General features: G+C 33.9%; 1 protein-coding gene and 1 long non-coding RNA gene across 2 annotated transcripts; both read right to left on the bottom strand.

The window, feature by feature from the left end:
- Positions 1-1,097: 1,097 nt before the first annotated feature.
- On the bottom strand, positions 1,098-5,003 carry LOC144553032 (uncharacterized). Its single transcript, XR_013511306.1, has 3 exons — positions 4,683-5,003; positions 2,855-2,964; positions 1,098-1,361 (listed from the first exon to the last, which is right to left on the bottom strand). It is a non-coding gene; the product is annotated as an uncharacterized LOC144553032 (long non-coding RNA).
- A 9,079-nt stretch (positions 5,004-14,082) lies between these two features.
- LOC144552848 (cyclin-D2-2-like) lies at positions 14,083-16,602 on the bottom strand. Its single transcript, XM_078300858.1, has 6 exons — positions 16,309-16,602; positions 16,093-16,179; positions 15,890-15,988; positions 14,974-15,169; positions 14,751-14,875; positions 14,083-14,659 (listed from the first exon to the last, which is right to left on the bottom strand). The coding sequence occupies exons 1-6, from the start codon at positions 16,576-16,578 to the stop codon at positions 14,426-14,428; spliced, it is 1,011 nt and encodes a 336-aa protein (XP_078156984.1). The 5' UTR covers positions 16,579-16,602; the 3' UTR covers positions 14,083-14,425.
- Between the last annotated feature and the right edge of the window lie 1,016 nt (positions 16,603-17,618).

The following is a 17,618-nucleotide window of genomic DNA, read 5'->3' as shown; positions in this document are numbered from 1 at the left end:
TATTTATTTATGGTTTGACTCCTTTATGCTGATATGCCAAACTTGGTCTGACTTTCTAACAATGCATCGGGCTCATACATGGATGGATGGATTATGACGCTAAGGTTACATGCGGAGCCCTTTCCGGCCCAAGTGGCAGTCTGGCGGACTAGTCTTATGGCTGACTGATCTTCTCAGGCGCGTCCCACGAGTGTCAAAGGTGCTTCTGAAGCGTGTCATGTGTTTAGTTAATTAGTTTAAGTGATCCATCAAATTTAGCATAATTATTTTGCTATTTTATCTTCGGATTCAAGTTAAACTATAGAAACAAATTATGGCGGAAGCAGAAAATTTTGTAGTGATGATCAATAAGTCACACTATAAGATGTTGTTTATATTTGTTATGTAGAAGTAGGGGTCGCTAATAACAAGCTTTCCCAAAAAAGATGGTGAGGTTACAAATTTGAATCTCTCTACAAAATAAGCATAATAACCATATAAAAAGCATTTACAATTGTTACCTTTATACACACATCTTTATAGTTCAATGTACAACAAGGTCTATATATACAAGTTGAGCTATAGTGCATTGCAATGCATAGGTATTTTTTTTTACATTAGACTATAAATCGTTGATTTTGATTTTCAAACAACTGATCCAAACCGTTCAATTTGATATTCATATTAAAATGTACTTGGGGACCAAAATTTACATTTTTTTTAAATTGTTTGCTATTTTTTTAGAATTTTTTAAAATCGTTGTTTTTCTATGGTTCAAAAATTTCTAAAAAATAGCGATTTTCAAAAATTCTAAACAAATAGGAAAAAAATAAAAAAAATAAAAAATTTGGTCTCAAAGCACATTTTAATATCGAGAATATGTTGAACCATTTTGATCGACTGTTTGAATTTCAAATTCAACGGTTTACAATCCAATGCACAAGAGTTATACATTGCAATGCACTATGGCCCAACTATATATAGATAAGTGTCCATAGACTGTATATGTCACACCTCAAACCAGGAATTCTGGATTAAGATGTGATCAACCTCGCCTCGTGCTTAATTAATCATTAAGCACGCAAGGCTAACCATAAATAATAAATCAAACAGCAGCGGAAGCAAAAGTAATATAAATATCAAGCATCAGTCACATAGCAAATAAATAAACATACACATACATAACATATAATTTGATCCATCTCGGATCCAAATAACACCATCTATAGAAGGAGATACATGATCTATCGAGCTCGTATATATAACACAGGAAATACGAGACTCGTAAAACTACTCAAAAGTCTAACCCTAACTAAGTCAAGTGGCGTGGCCCTCGGCGACAGCTCCTGACATCTCCTGCTGTGGACCGCCAGAACCTGTACCTAAAACCCACGAAACAACTTGTGGGTGAGCAACGAATCGCCCAGTATGTGACCCAGAATTATCCCCTCAGGGATCCTCTACGGTCAAAGCACTTTTATTTATAAAATAAATACAATTAGAAATATGCACATGTGTGAACCTATATTAATATCTAATAGAACTTATAATACTTTTGAATGATGCCATAATGCGATTATTCTATTATGCCAACATGCGAAATAAACCCAAAATAAACTCAAGGTGTAATATCGGATATAACTCAAATCGGAATCCAGTACTCATTGCACTGTGTGCTCAAATACAATGATAATAATAATAATATGGATAAAGTAAATCACCCCGTGCCGTGCCAATAGTATCAAAAGAATCGAATAATATAATCCAAGGACTGTGATCAGAGTGCAATGATACACGTTGCCTAATGACATCGAGCATTGCTCCACAAGAACTGCACACTAGCCGATGGTTATACCTTTACCAAAAGAATTTGAATAATATAATCCAAGGACTGTGATCAGAGTGCAATGATACACGTTGCCTAGTGACATCGAGCATTGCTCCACAAGAACTGCACACTAGCCGATGGTTATACCTTTACCAAAAGAATCTGAATAATATAATCCAAGGACTGTGATCAAAGAACAATGATACACGTTGCCTAATGACATCGCGCATTGCCCACAAGAACTGCACACTAGCCGATGGTTATATCAAAATCCGGTGTGTCATCTCGCCTAACGATTCATCACCCAAACATATCCAATAGGAGAAATCATACAATGCAAGTCGTAAAAAGTTAATCTCTTCCCTCATGAGCAGGAGAGAACTCTACCGTCCGGCCAGACCAATAGGATCAGGGGCTCGTCGACCCCGTGCATCAAGGCTCGTCGACCTTATGCACTTGCACATCATTCCTCAAGGCCTGCACTAGCCTTGGGAACTTCCATTCTAGGCAAAGTAGCTCCTAATGTAGGGAAGGAATAAATCCCGAATCGTTCGCGCCTCACGGCTCGCATCCGGCCCGCACGTAATGGTAAAATGAATCGAAAAATATATATATAATCAAAGTTTATACATATAATATAAATCCTAAAGCCATCCAAGGATCAAGTGACCCTCAGCTCAGTGGCTGCCGGGCCGTCCCATGCCAAGTGACACCAAGACGGAACGAAGTCACTCGGCTCTGCTCAGCTCTCACCAATGCATGCATATGCACGTAATATAATAATAATATATTGTCTTCCACGAGAGGGAGACAACTCATAACCTAATATTCTAATAATATACTTATAATAATATTTAATTATTCTACTCCTAAAATATAGTAAATTCAGGTTTTTCAGGGTTTATGCAATTCTACCTACAGTGCAGAAAGGTTAAACATGCTCTATAGTTTTAATGCAACTACTTAAAAATAAAGTGCGGATGTCAGGTCAGATGGATCGACTGGTAAGAGTACGCCCACGAAAAGAATAATTCAGATATCCCACACCTGAGGGGGCTGGAGTCTCGGTCGCTAATAATCAGCGTGCTCCACATATGCTCCGATCTGCGGGTCAGTCGGATCAGCCCACGGGTCAGATTCGTACGGAGTCGACTGATCTGTGATCACGTAATTTAAACTGATTAAAATCTATGCTAATTTATTACAACCCTCGTCCCAGTTAATGTGCAATTCAATTTCTCGATTAGTTTGATTTTATAAAATTACCGATTCAGTCAGTCTGACTGATCCGGTTAGGCATATATTAATTATTTAATTTCATGTCATCGAGCTTAGCGTTAATCTTAATTTCTTTATAAGTTCGTCAGATATTTGATCATTCACTTTGATCTAAATTAATCTAATTTAATCCTAAGTTAATTTATATTTTCAATAATTTAATTTAAAGATAAATTGCTTGTAAAATTTATAATGTCGAACTATTCGCAAAAATAATCATTTGTTAGCTACGGTAATTTTAAACGTGTCTTACCTATTAATATATCCTAATTACTTATCTACTTGATTTATTTTAGCTTAACTCTAATTATTTTCAATCGGTCGAAATGCGATTTCAAAAGTTAACTTATTATTAAAAATTCATAATTCTACTATTTTATAAACATGCACAAATTATGTAATTATTACTAAACTAATAGTATTAAAATATATTTTTAGTTATATTATAATTTAGACATGTAAATTAGTCTTACAAAGTTTTAGAGAAGAAATGTTTATCTATTTTATGTATTTTTCTAATTGTCTCTAAGTCGAGTTTATTTTATAACTAATATAATTCTACGTGTAATTAGTCATTTCGAATCTAAGTCAAAAATAAATATTTATCGTTGCTAATTAATTATCCTTTATTAATTAGCAACGAGTGCTCGTACAAGTTCGAAAATGTTTAAAAGAAATATTTTAAATTTAAAATCTTATTATGAAACTTTTATTTTATTTAAATGCGTTGGGTGTTTTAATTTTTGTTCACTTAAGCGTCCGATTTAATTTGATTCCTTATTTAACTCAAATTTAAAAGCCGCGTCTTAGGTCCGATAATTACGCTTCTTGAAAAAATTCCAAATACCATAATTATAATTAAAACAAGCTCAATCCATCTCTTTTTATTTTAAATTTCTGCATAGGCCCAAAAGAAAGCCCAAACTCTCCTCAATTTATTAATAAATTGAATTCGGCCCAGCAGAAACCAAAGGCCCAAAAGACCTCTCCAATTATTTATTTTTTACAAGGGCCCAAGTGTAAATACATGCATATTTTCAATACAATCCCTACTTAATTTTAATTATCACAAGGGTCTACATTATGCACAAATAACCCCCTAATTCAAACAACCACACAAGGGGTCCCTGTCAGTTCAAGGTTGGTAAAACACATCAAAACCGTACCAGTAAGTTACGGGTCTGGTACACTGGTACCAGTTACATGCACCATTCAACAACACATCCTCCATATACACATTATCAATACAGAACCAGCAAAACCAGTCAAGGGACTGGTCAGAACAAGGCACAAGCTGTACCAGTAACAACAGAACAGAGCAGGAGAGCAAGGCAACAAGAAATCAAGCACCACAGAACAGACCAGAACAGGTACTGGTACGGTACCAGTCAAGCATCAACCAAGCCGTAGCAAACACAAGCACATACACATACTGGTCTGAGCGAACCAGAACCGAAAAAGGAAGGGGAAAAAGGGGAAGGGGGGCGGCCATGAGGACAAGGCAGCACAGACCCAAGTCAGATCCTTGCCGAGAAAATTAACAACTCGCGCAAAGAACAAAATCCGATCAATTTAAACGAGTGTTTCAGAATTTTACCCGATTTGAGCTAGCACGGTATGGAGAGGGAAAGAAACGACCGGCTCCAAGCGAGCACCAGAACAGCACAAGGCCAGCACCAGCACCGAACAGAATGGCACCAAGCAAGCACCAAGAATCAGAGGCCGGTACCAAAACAGAAGCAAACCAGAACAAGAGAAAGGAGGGGAAAGAGTGGATTTCTCAACACATGAGAGGGGTAAGAGAGCAACCAGAACCAACACGAGAGAGAGAGAGTCACTTATATACCCGGGAATAAGAGAGAAACCACACGCAACAGGCGGTACGGCCGGCTGACTTTCGTCGTTTCGTAATAAATTCGCCCCCAAGGGGGCGTGGGCGATCTGACATCAGACGGGACAACGCGAGAGGAAGAGAGCGGGGAAATCAAACCCGGATGCCATCTCCTAAGAGGAGGAAAAAGGAGAGGAGCGCGGGGGGTGGGGTCGGGCTGTCAGCGGCAGCAACGAAAGGGTAGGGCTAGGGTTGCAGCGAGAGAAGAGAGAAGAGGGAGGCATCCCTCTGCCTTGCGTGGAAAGGAGAAGAAAAGGGGCACGGGAGGGGAGAAGGGAAATAAAATGGAGGGGTATGCTTTAAGATTTGTGCTACCGTTTTTAAACGGGTTGAGATTTTCCAAAAGTCACGCAACAACATGAGATATCTCAGAGGGTATGAATTGGACCCGAAAATTAAATTAAATGGGGTTAATTTTTCATTTCAATTACATTCAAAAATCAAAGGATAGAATGGTTTCAGGATTCGTGCAGATTCAAGATCAAAAGGTTCAGAAAAATTCAGAAATTTATATAGCTTGATTATTTGATCTAAAATTAAATTTCCTTTTATAAATTCGAATCGAGGTTTCGTAATATTTTATAATGTCGTATGAATATCTTCAAGTGTTTATAATTTGATTTTAGAATCCTAATTATTTGATATTAATTAGTATATACATATACATAATTTCACAATTCGTTTATATTTTTTTAATTTTTGATTCATTTTATTTGGTCATAAATTTTTTTGGAACGATCGTTAAGTTAATTAAAAATTTTAATTAGGCAAAATGATCGATTTCGCAATTTAATCATGTTTTAAAATTTCGGAATATAACAGTATACATACGGCACGCATGCCACATACATAACACTATAAGAGTGATTATTTAGAATAAGAGTGGTTATTTGGAATGAAAGGTTTTAATTTACCCACCTTTTCTACGTTTTTAGGGGTATCAACCAGTACGATAAGAGTTAGTTGGAAGTATTTTTGTATCCATATTCATTACAAATTATTTTTATCCATATTTATTACAAATTATTTTTATCCATATTCTACTCTTATTCGCTATGAATTATCTTATCCGTACCCTACTCTTACCCGTTATAATTGTCGGATAACAAAATGATAGCGGATAAATAACGGATAATGCTAATATAATAATTATTTTTATTATTTACTAAATAAAACATTGAAACACATTCATTTTATACATATATACATGTTTTAAAGGTCTAAACTTTATTGGAATCTGCTAAAATTTATTTACGTATTTTAATAGTTAATTAAGTATAAGACAAGTATCAAAAGTAGTTGAAAAATGTATATTCATTGCACATTAATATATATATCAAGTCCGGCCAATTCTTTTAACTGTTTTGGTACCAGTCATGGCCGTGGTCTGATCTTTTCCAATTCTTTTATTCAAATCGAATGAGAATTCTGTTCGTTTGGGAATTACATATCAAGTCCGGCCATATTGCCATTAAACCACATTTTTAGTATGGGGTTATACTAATCTACGATTATGTATATCATACGTAAGTTTACATACACTTGTGTTAATTGTACAATGAATGGCAAGTGCCATGCTCTAATTCATCATATATACAAATCTATGTTATCTTGATATGGAAAATTAGTTCCTATAACCAAATCTGTTATGGATACGCCTATAATTTGCAAGCATATACATATACGCCAGGTGGTGAATCTAATATTTACTATTTAATTTTAACCGAATACTATACTACCTAATTCTTAAGCGCTATACACAGTAGTACTGACTGTTTGGAAAGCGCAAAAAAAATTCAAACCATTATTGACTGACGACAGGGAGAGCGCAAAGCTGCAAAATAATTCAGTTTGGAACTAATTCGAAGAGTTCTCGAAGCTTCAACGGCAATGAAGGACGAGTATTGTCGCCGAAACCCTAGTTGCCACTATCACGGAAGGAGGGGAGAGCCGATCGGGGAAGGAGAGATGATCGCCGCTAGGTCCGTGAGAGAGGTGGTCGCCGGCTCGCCACTGGGAGTGAAATCGCTAAATTGAGAGTGAAAGAAAGGGAGGGAGGAGTCGGGAGGAAGAAAATAAGGGGTTCAAATTTAAACTGGACCCTCCATTTCATTTTTCAGCGACAATTTAGATTCTGATCAGATGGATATTGCACGAATCTGGAAAGGCAATCTAATGGATGAAAATGCAAAGCACAATGGGTTGTTTGCTTTGCAAAGTAGAGTAGCCTTACTCTCTCTCTCTCTCTCTCTCTCTATATATATATATATATATATAGGAATATGCTAGCATGCTATGCATAGCATAGAGCCCCTCCATGCAACGCCTTGGATTACGACTTTTCAAAATCCTAACGGTCGATCCGAACCGTTCATCTTGTTCTCCATATTAATATGTGTTTGGGGACCAAATTTTACATTTTTTTGGAATTTTTTTACTATTTCTTTAGATTTATTGAAAATCGCTGTTTTCAGCAAATCTGGACCATAAATCTATCCTATATATAGAGAGAGAGAGAGATGGGCTATGGTGCATTGCAATGCATGGAGGGATTTGTGCATTGGACCATAAATCTAAAATTCAAAATCCAAATGACCGATCCAAACCGTTCATCTTGTTCTCCATATTAATATGTGCTTGGAGACCAAATTTTACATTTTTCTGAATTTTTTTACTATTTATTAAGTATTTTACAAAATTATTGATCCAACGGTGGCTTAACAAAACAGTAAAATCAGCAGCCACCGTTGGATCAATAATTTTGTAAAATACTTAATAAATAGTAAAAAAATTCAGAAAAATCTAAAATTTGGTCTCCAAGCACATATTAATATGGAGAACAAGATGAACGGTTTTGATCGGTCATTTGGATTTTGAATTTTAGATTTATGGTCCAATGCATAAACTTCTCCATGCATTGCAATGCACCATAGCCCATCTCTCTCTCTCTCTCTCTCTATATATATATATATATATTTTATAATTATCCGATTGGATAACGGGTACGAAATTGACTTTACCCATTTACTTGTATCCTTACTCGTTTAGATAACGAATTTTTTTTATTCATATCCGTACCCGAAAAAATTAGAAAAAAAATCATATATGTATCTATCTTATTGAATAAAGTAAGGATCATATAAACGGATAAAAGGTTTTTTTTTTTATCAGTAAACGCCCTAGGCTTAAACGGATAAAAGATTGTCATTAACATTCCTAACTGTTTTGAAAATTGAAATTGATATATACTAATTTTAAATTTGAGATGCAGATTCTGACAAAAGAAATTGGTTGCTGTATCTTTTTTCACAAAAGGCAACGAACACTGACTATGCACTAAAATTTCTCTGGCCGAGGTGACAAAGATAATACAGTGAAACTGCCACCGCATTAAATTAAATATTCTTCTGACAAAACTTTCAAACACATAAGAGTGCTCAATTATTTGTAGCCAAAGTGATTGAACTTATTTGAACAAATCTCTTTAATTTTGAAAAACAATTTGCTAATTCAGTTGTTTAATATTACTTTTAGAAGATAATTTCTGTTCGGATGTATTTTTCCCAAAATTGTATATATATTTTTTCCCTAACAATATTGAACATTTTTATCAGATTCTTTTAACTTGTAGAATTTAATTTTGACAAGTTAGTCCCTCTATTTTTTCTAAGAAAGTAATAGTGGTCTTCTTTCAATGACTTCATGTCGGTACAGAAATGAGCAAAATTCTGGCGATTAATATTTTTTTTTAAAGATTCTATCCTCATGTAAAATTGAGCATTTAAACTCCAAGACTTTCATTTCATGAGTTGAAGGCTTGAAGCAGCCAGCCGATACAGACTCTTTCAACAGGATAAATTAGCTTGTTGCTTTGCCTCTCCATAAAAGGATAAATTACCTTTTTGGATGGACCAATCAGTCAAACAGCAGAGTGACAAGTTCACTACTTGATTTTATTTTGAGATAATTGGTAAATTTTAATTTTTGTGGAGACCACTGACAAGAAATGAGAAACATTTTTTCTTCTTCTTTTCGGTATGTGTCTGATAAGCTCAATTATATATATATTTAGTTAGGATTTTACTTCAATACCGTGCCCATTTTTTTTCCTTTTTAGCTTTGTTTAGTATATAATGCATCAAAGTTATTGCCTTTTGTCTTATTTAAATTGCAGAAAATTAAGCAAATAGAGCAAAATAGAGGCTAATGTGGGTTGTCCTAGCCGCACCACTGGTTGCACAAAACCAGTGTGAGTTGTCCTGGCTGCACCATTGGTCGCACGACAAAATAATTAATTTTCAAAAGAATTAAGAAGAAAACTCAAAAATCTTCAGAGAATTATGCAACATGTACAAGCTATTTGTGTGGTCGCACAATCTCAAAATTTCATTTTGTTCGGGTTCCTCTGGCCGCACAGTCCTAAATTCTAAAGGAAAATCATTTCGTGCGGGTTCATCTAGCCGCACAAATCTCAATTCCTTAACAAATCTCAATCGTCTTCGCATTTTGTGCGGGACACTCAGGCCGCACCAATGCTAAATATTGCCTTATTTCACAGTATCTTCTCAGATTTGTTGCCATATCCTGTTTAATTGTTTCCCAAGGTACAAAAATTGATATATATTGATAGGAATGTAGCAGAAAAAAGGCAGCTTTCTTTCATCTTTGTTTTACCTAATTTTCTCCACATCTCTATACTCTTTTCAGTGAATTAAGACGATTGAAGCGAAGGATTGAAGCATTGCTCGAGTGCAGTATATTCTCTTACTTGTTTTTCTCAGTTTTTATTATGTTCTCTTGTATTTATTTTAAATGTTAGCGCACCCATGAGATGTCTGATTGTTTTGATTTATTAATTTATGTGATTGCATTATTTGTGTTGCTTATAAGTAGTATCCCGCTTATGTTTAAACAAGTTGAGTAGAGTAGGATCAATAATTGATGGTATTAAATTATGTGCATTAATACTTTAGGGTTTGAGATTAGAAATGACTAAATCTAATTCTTAGTCCGAAGCCACAAGAATCAAATATTAGATTGAGATGAATGACTTAATCGTGAAGCCTCATATTTAATTTGGGACCTCTAGAATTGAACCAAATATTGGTATGAAGGACTTAATCGTAAAGTATCGATATTTAGGGATAAACTATGCTAACCTATGCTTAAGATCTAAACCATTAGGGTAAAGAACTTAATCGTAAAACTCGAATTGTTTAGGCACGTCATTAATTCACAAAAATGGTCCTTAGGTCATGCTCCATAAAGGGGTACGCAGAGGGAGGGAAGAGAGCGAAGGTGAAACAGTGCATGACCACATCTGCCCAGTGACGTTCACCTGCTCCAGAAGAAGGGAAACTCTGTGTACAACTTCGCTGTAGCAAGGGGATGAATCCATTGTAGCAAGGGGAACCAAGGAAAACTCTGTGTACAACTTCGCTAAGATTCCCCCCCCCCCCCCCCCCCCCCCCCCAATTTGGAGTATAAGTTTACTGTGCAGAGGGGAAGCCTCACCCCGTCACCCTTCCCTTCCATTAATGTTGTTTCTTTCTCTTCCTCTGGAGCACAACCTTAATGATATTTTAGGCTTAGAAACCAATTAATTTGACCAAGTAATTTATGCCAATATCCCCTAGAGTTCTCTCTATTGAATCATAAAAACTCTTTTATATTTGTTTGTTTAAATTGCTTTTGTTACAATTAAATTCTCAATCAAGTATTGAACCCAACAAAATCAAATTTTCAGCAAATCTTTTTTTTTTTACTTTTATTGCACCTTTTAGAATTAATTAATTTAGTAAAAAGTAATATTTTTCGTTATCTTTGGATCAATACCTATTTTACTACAATTATAGGTTGTATGCTTGCAAATGAATTATTATTGTGTATCAAGATTTTATAAATGTAAAAATGAAAAAGTGTATTCAATTGACCTAAAAGTTCAATACCTAAAATACACATCAGTGTTTGATATATGAGGAGAGATCCACTTACACTCTTTTTTGGTGACACCGAATTACATCCTATATTTTCAAAGTTTTCAAAGTCGAAACAGTTGATCCAAACCATTCAACGTAATGGATATATTAAAATGTGTTTGTAGATCAAATTTTACATTTTTTTAAAATTTTTTTACTATTTATTAAGTATTTTTCAAAATCGTTGTTTTTAGATCATTGAATTTTTGTACCCATCTTATTAAATAGTAAAAAAATATTAAAAAAATATATAAAATTTGATCTGCAAGCACATTTATATATCTATCATATTGTACAGTTTGAATCAACTGTTTAGACTCTGAAAATATAGAGTATAATCTGGTGTTACCAAAAAAGAATGTAAGTGAATTCCTCCTTATGATATATATAACCCATACTTTCTATCAATTCTACAATCTAAAATATATTCACAGATTGATGTTTATAATTGTAGCTAGATAAAATTATCGAATTTGCAATGTAAAATAGGTCTGTATTTTTTTTTTCTTTTTGATAAAATATAGGGTCGGCAGATAACTAATTAACTATACCTATGTTGACACCATTTCAATCAATTGGCAAATGGTAGTAATAGAGTTAGCTTAGGCTAATTTTTAAGGATCCTAATAACAATCTCCACAGCTTCATTCCCGCAAAAAAGTCCCACACAAACTGTCAAAAAAATCATGGGGACCACTCAGTCATTAATAAGAGTTTCATAAACTGTTAGTATTTAACTTGAAGCATCAAAATATTTATCTTGGATTTGCAAAGTATCAATCCCTATGCAATGATCTCTATTTATGAAATAATAAATCAATCCATCAATTGTTCCCGTACAAAATTTCCTCTTTTTTTTAATCATCCCCGCACAAATGGGGACCATTAAATAAACAATCCCCTCATAAATACTTGTCAATTATCCCCGCACAAAATTTCTTTTTTTTTGAATTGTCCCCGCACAACTGGAGACCATTTAATAAACAATCCCCTTACCCAATGATAAATATTTTATGTTACATGGATAAATATTTTATGCTAGATGGATAAATACTCCTCAAATATAAAACATCAATAATAAATACTTCTCAGACATAATGATAAATATTTTATATTACATGGATAAATACTTCTTAGACATAACTGCAACTTTTAGTAAAACATCAATGATAAATATTTCTCAAGCATAATGATAAATACTTTATGTTACATGGATAAATACTTCTTAGACATAATTGTAATTTTCAGTAAAACATATGTACGTCAAAGACAATGATAAATACTTCTCAAATATAATGATAAATATTTTCTTGAACTTGTCAATAAGTAATGTTTAATCAAATCAAAGTATTATCATATCAGGGACAATGATAAATACTTCTCAGACATAATGGTAAATACTTTATTGAACATTAATAAACAGATAAATAATTGTTAGCGGGGATTGTTATCAAATGACAGTATAATTAATGCGGTGATTGCTATTAGAGGACTGTATAATTAATGCGAAGATTGTTATTAAAGGACAGTATAATTAATGCAGGGATAAATGAAAAATTTTAGCGGAATTAATGGGGGATAAAAGACAGTTAAGAAAGTTAATTTGGAGAGATAAAGTGGGGGGGAAATGGGGGGACAGAGGTGAGGAGAATGATACAATTATTCAATTTTTAATAAGTCAAAGATCTGTGTTTTGACTAGTCAAACGTGCTAAACCAATTCAGATGGTTAGAATTAGTTATTCGGTTAGATGTTAGTTTGTTAGAGAACCGATGTACAACATTATAAATAGCTGTATTTGTAAATAGATGAACAATCAATGAAAGACAATTCCATTCTTTCTCTTTCTCAAATTCTTTAAGTAGGTATCATAGTACAAGCGATTCCCCGAGTCTTGAAGTGTCGCACGCCATTTAAGAAACACGGCTTTCATCAAAGTTTTGAAATTTAAATATTATTTTATAACAAAATAAAACAACAGAATCATCAATGGTGGTATACTCCTGTGACTTCTCCAATAGGTGGTCGAGCATGGAAACAAACAAGAAATTACTCAAGTGCTCTGACTCAATGATCTGTATATAACAGAGCACACACCCATCAACCCGTGGGGCTGCTTGAAGTTTGAAAAGGTGGTCGAGCATCGAAAGTTTGGGTTTTTCAGGAGTCAATCTTGAAGCATTATTAAAGGAATAATTTGATCTTTGGTGGTACGGGTAATTTCCCCGGTATACTGGTATCCTGAATTTGTATGCCGACTTAGGTGTGAAGGGTCCAGAATGTTTTTGAGTTGCGCCAGTTTATGTAGGTCGTTGTGTATGTGTGTTTTGTTGGTTTGGACAAATAGTAATTTATATTATACGTATATTAGATGTGCATAGTGAATACAGACTCGAGAAATTATCCAACCGTCTGTTGTAAGAAATCAAGACTAAACTGATGACATATCGCAGCAGAAACATCATCCTTGATCATAAAATTTCATCTCTAAGAAGATATGATGATAGTGATTCTATTCATAATCCAAAAACCATAACCTTGAATATTTCGTGCAGTGAATATACTTGTTCTCTTTTCAAATCATGTATAACATATCTGGTGTTGTATTCTCCCTTCTTCGGCATCTCTTTGATCTATTCACTAATTTAGAATCAATCATGGACCAAAATAGGCACTATATAAAAGAGTGTAGATAAGGATCATGCCTGAAGCAGTGAAGAGATGCATTTCGGATCCTAATACACTGCAACAGGCAAATCAACCCGTATGAGGATACCTGATACCAGTATGAATACTTATCGATTCAATTTCCTCGGTATTAATACAATTTTCTTTGTATTAATTCAAAAAAACCTCTAAAAATAATACATCACATTGTGTTTACACCAAATTCCAACACACGTAGCTGTATAAATAAATAATTGAAATTATTTAATTAGCTTCTTAGAGTCTTATTCAACATGTTAAAATAGTCTGGTACCAACATCTAAAAAATTGTTGTTGAAGGTCAAAATTAGAATTGCCGAACCAGTTTTGCAACCCACTTTACAATTTTATTACCCAAATATATTCTTGGCAATTTTCAGAGTATATCAAAACTCAGAAGCAGAATATAGAACATTATGTTATTTATCATACGGAATCTATAACACTAATAAATATTAATCAAATTATTTTCACATACACTAAATAACAATAGCTTCATTCCACCACCTCAACAAAAAGAAGCAATTTCACTTGCGACCTTCCGTGACTCGAAACATTGCATGTACCCTGAAACACATTACTTAGCAAAAGATGAAAGCACCTCCCTAATTCCCATAACCCTCCTAAATAATGGATTAGTTGCAGTACTTAGTTAAGAAATTGAAGAGATAATGATGCATTGGTGTGATATTTCCCCATTTGTTCATCGGGTCATATGAGATACTTCTATTTTCGCAGAAGCATTTGTAATGCTTTAAGGATCTTTCAGGGGTACATGGTGTACTTCCTTCTCTTGGCAATTGGAGATTCTTGAAATGAACTTGTCTTTGGATTTGCATTTGCACTTGTTAAAGAACCATCAATACTATAGCCACTGCTAATAGCATCTAATACCCCAACCGGACTTTGCGGCATTGACTGGTAAAATGGGCTATACCCACTTAAGCAAACTTTTTCTTCCATTTCAGCATCTTCAATCATTTTGTAACATTTCAGTACCTGAAAAAAAATGAAAAATCCTGTAATTAATTGGAAAACTAATAAAAATATATGCTCATATTCATTTAACATAAATGGGTTTTTTAGGCACCTTTTCAACATGGATAGAAGAACTCATCATAAGATTGTTAATATCCTCTATATCTTTAATTGATGATAATGATAATGCAACTGCAGCAGCAATTTCAGAAGGTCTAAATTGAAGAAATTCAGCATCTACAAATCCAGGAAAATCACATGTTAGAATAAAATTGTTTGTGATTAATAAGTCCTAACTCCCTATGCTTAATTTTTATAAATTATGTAGAACTAACCTTTTACTGTGACCAAAATGAGGTCAATGCATCGAGACATAATGAGATATGATGGAGTTTGATCGAACTTGCGAAGAAAATAATCAACAAATGAGAAAGGCGTCACTGCCTGTAATCTCCAATTAAGTGTGCTTAGCACCAAAAGCTCCATTTTCTGAATGTTTTTCGCCTCAAAAACATACTTAGCCTCGTAAATCTATCAATAATGTTCATCGGAAGTTAGATCAATTACAGAGTAGAATGATGAGCGATAACTACATCTCTTATATGCAGCCCTTATTTGTACCCCAAATATATTCATTATTCTTCCTGAATAGATGACAAAAGTGTTTGATTATATATTATGTAGAGGTTTAATAACTCTGAAAGCTTTTTTTTTTACTTATTTTACAAAGTCTTCAACTTAATTATCTTATAATCATTTAGACAATAAAAAGTGATAACTACTTTCTATACTAGATGGAAATACTTGTGACTTCAGATACTAAATAACTTCTTGTTAATTAATAAACACTTCTCACGGCATATAATAGGTGCAAAATATGGGATGCAACAACAATTTTGCATTGTACTTGTATCATTTACAAAATTTCAAACAATTTTTTTTATACTTCCATAAATTCTGGTATATTATGTTTAACAGGAAATGCCACTAGGTGTCCTTTATTTATTTTATTTTATTTTAAGAAAGAGAGTCCTCTTAAAAGTTTTTTTGAAGGTTGAGTCCTTTAAAAGTTGTGCTAATATTTTCCATTTTTATTAACTTTGAGAGCTAATGACCAGATGTATATATAAATATATAATACAGTTAACTATACAATCGTCTGGTATTTAACACATTCTATATGTGGACCAAATTGCTTTATTTACCAACTTTTAAGGGCCCACTGATAATTTTGTACTTTTTTTGTTTTACCTGCAGCTCATGAGGGAAGGTTAAAATGGACTCCTCCATTTTGACTGCCAGAGATAAGCATGCAACTGAGAGCAACTGCTGCATCCACATCTCGCCTTTCTATAAATGTTTTAAAATGAATGATTAAGAAATCATATCATTTATGAGGAAAATACATATCAAAATAAATTACAATATTGGCTTTTTAACGATAAAAGTCTTACTGGCAGCTCATATGCAGAGAGAAACCGATCGAAGTAATTAATCGATAGATAAAACGTCTGTGGCCCAAAATTGAAATGCGAATGAACCTGATAAATGTAATTCAAGGAAAAATGATCAGCAAGAAAGTAAAAACAATACAAGAACAATGTATTACAAAGTAACTACCAAATCATGATTAACTTTGAAAAAAAAAGAAAAGGGGAAAGAAAGACAACCTTACTGATCCAGTGAATGGCATCTCTCCTAAAAGATGCTTCAAAAGAGCCATTCTTTAACCTCTTTATATACCTCTGATTTGGGAGATGCTGAGTTTCTCTCTCAATCAACAGCTTTATACACTCATTGGTTTGCATTGGGAAAGAACTGACAAAATTGAAGTAGAAATTATCTATCTGTTCTCCTTCACCGTCTTCTAAGAAAAGGATACTATTGTTCTCCTCGGAACAGAGAAGAATAGAAGAAGACGAGTCTTGTCTGATACCCATTTCTGTTTGTGATGCGTTGTATTGTATTGTAATCTCTTGCTGTTATGGGCTTGTGGGAAAGTGTGGTTTTTATAGGGCTGGGGTCTTTTCAAGATTACAAAGATCATCTCCAGTTGATGGAATCACTGGACAAGACTAGAGTAATGGGTCTAATAAGTAAAAATAATTTGCATTTATTTATGAAGATAGATTGAGCTTCAATTAATTCACTCGTGAGTTCCTCCTGGCGAGAAGGCCCTGCTTCTGTACACTGTACACTACAATTATTTAATAATCAGCTCATTGTAGATCGCTTCTAGGATTTGGGTTCTTCTATGGCCGCAAACTGTGTCACGATTGTGCGGCTTGACGGTCAAGCATGATAAGATATATACTGCAATGCATATGCGGGAAGTTGTCATAAGCATCGTTCATGTTTGAATAACTCGATGAGGATCAAGTTTAGGTGATCTAAATTCTCGCAATCGGTGGTTAATATGGTCCCAGGTAGTTTTTATTTGTTAGAAACTGTGCTTTTATCATATATATTGTTTTCTGGCATGAAATAATTAAGGTCAAAATTTTCAAATCACTTCTAGTGATATGAACTGAATTTGAACTTTTAGGAAAAAAAATGAAATATCTTAGTCAATTGTGTTAGACGTGATACTCAAATCATCAATATCACTTGTTTTTTGAGAGAAAATCATCAATATTACTTGTTGAATGATTTAAATTTTATTTCAATAATACTTTTCATATATGAATCACAAAAATACTGCGGCATATTGCGCTCTTTAGTAAAAAATAATCATTACATTATGTGCAAGTGGCTAAGGTATTTTGAGTCAATTGATTGGATTATAAAATATTTATTGCCAAAAAAAAGGCGACCAGTAAAACTCTAGCTGCCTCTCCTCTTTCTCATATTTGATCCATCTCACTTCTTCTGAATCTCATTTTCAAATAACGATATCCTCTCTTCTTTGTCTCTATCTCCTAACGGAGAGGAGAATAAAGGAGAGAGGAGGAAGCAAAGCCGATCGGAGTTGATAGCGCAG

The sequence above is a fragment of the Carex rostrata genome, chromosome 4, assembly GCF_964058835.1.
Source record: "Carex rostrata chromosome 4, lpCarRost1.2, whole genome shotgun sequence".
Lineage (NCBI taxonomy): Eukaryota > Viridiplantae > Streptophyta > Magnoliopsida > Poales > Cyperaceae > Carex > Carex rostrata.
Note: the sequence above shows the minus strand (reverse complement) of the source record. Positions and strands in the feature narration are given on the sequence as shown.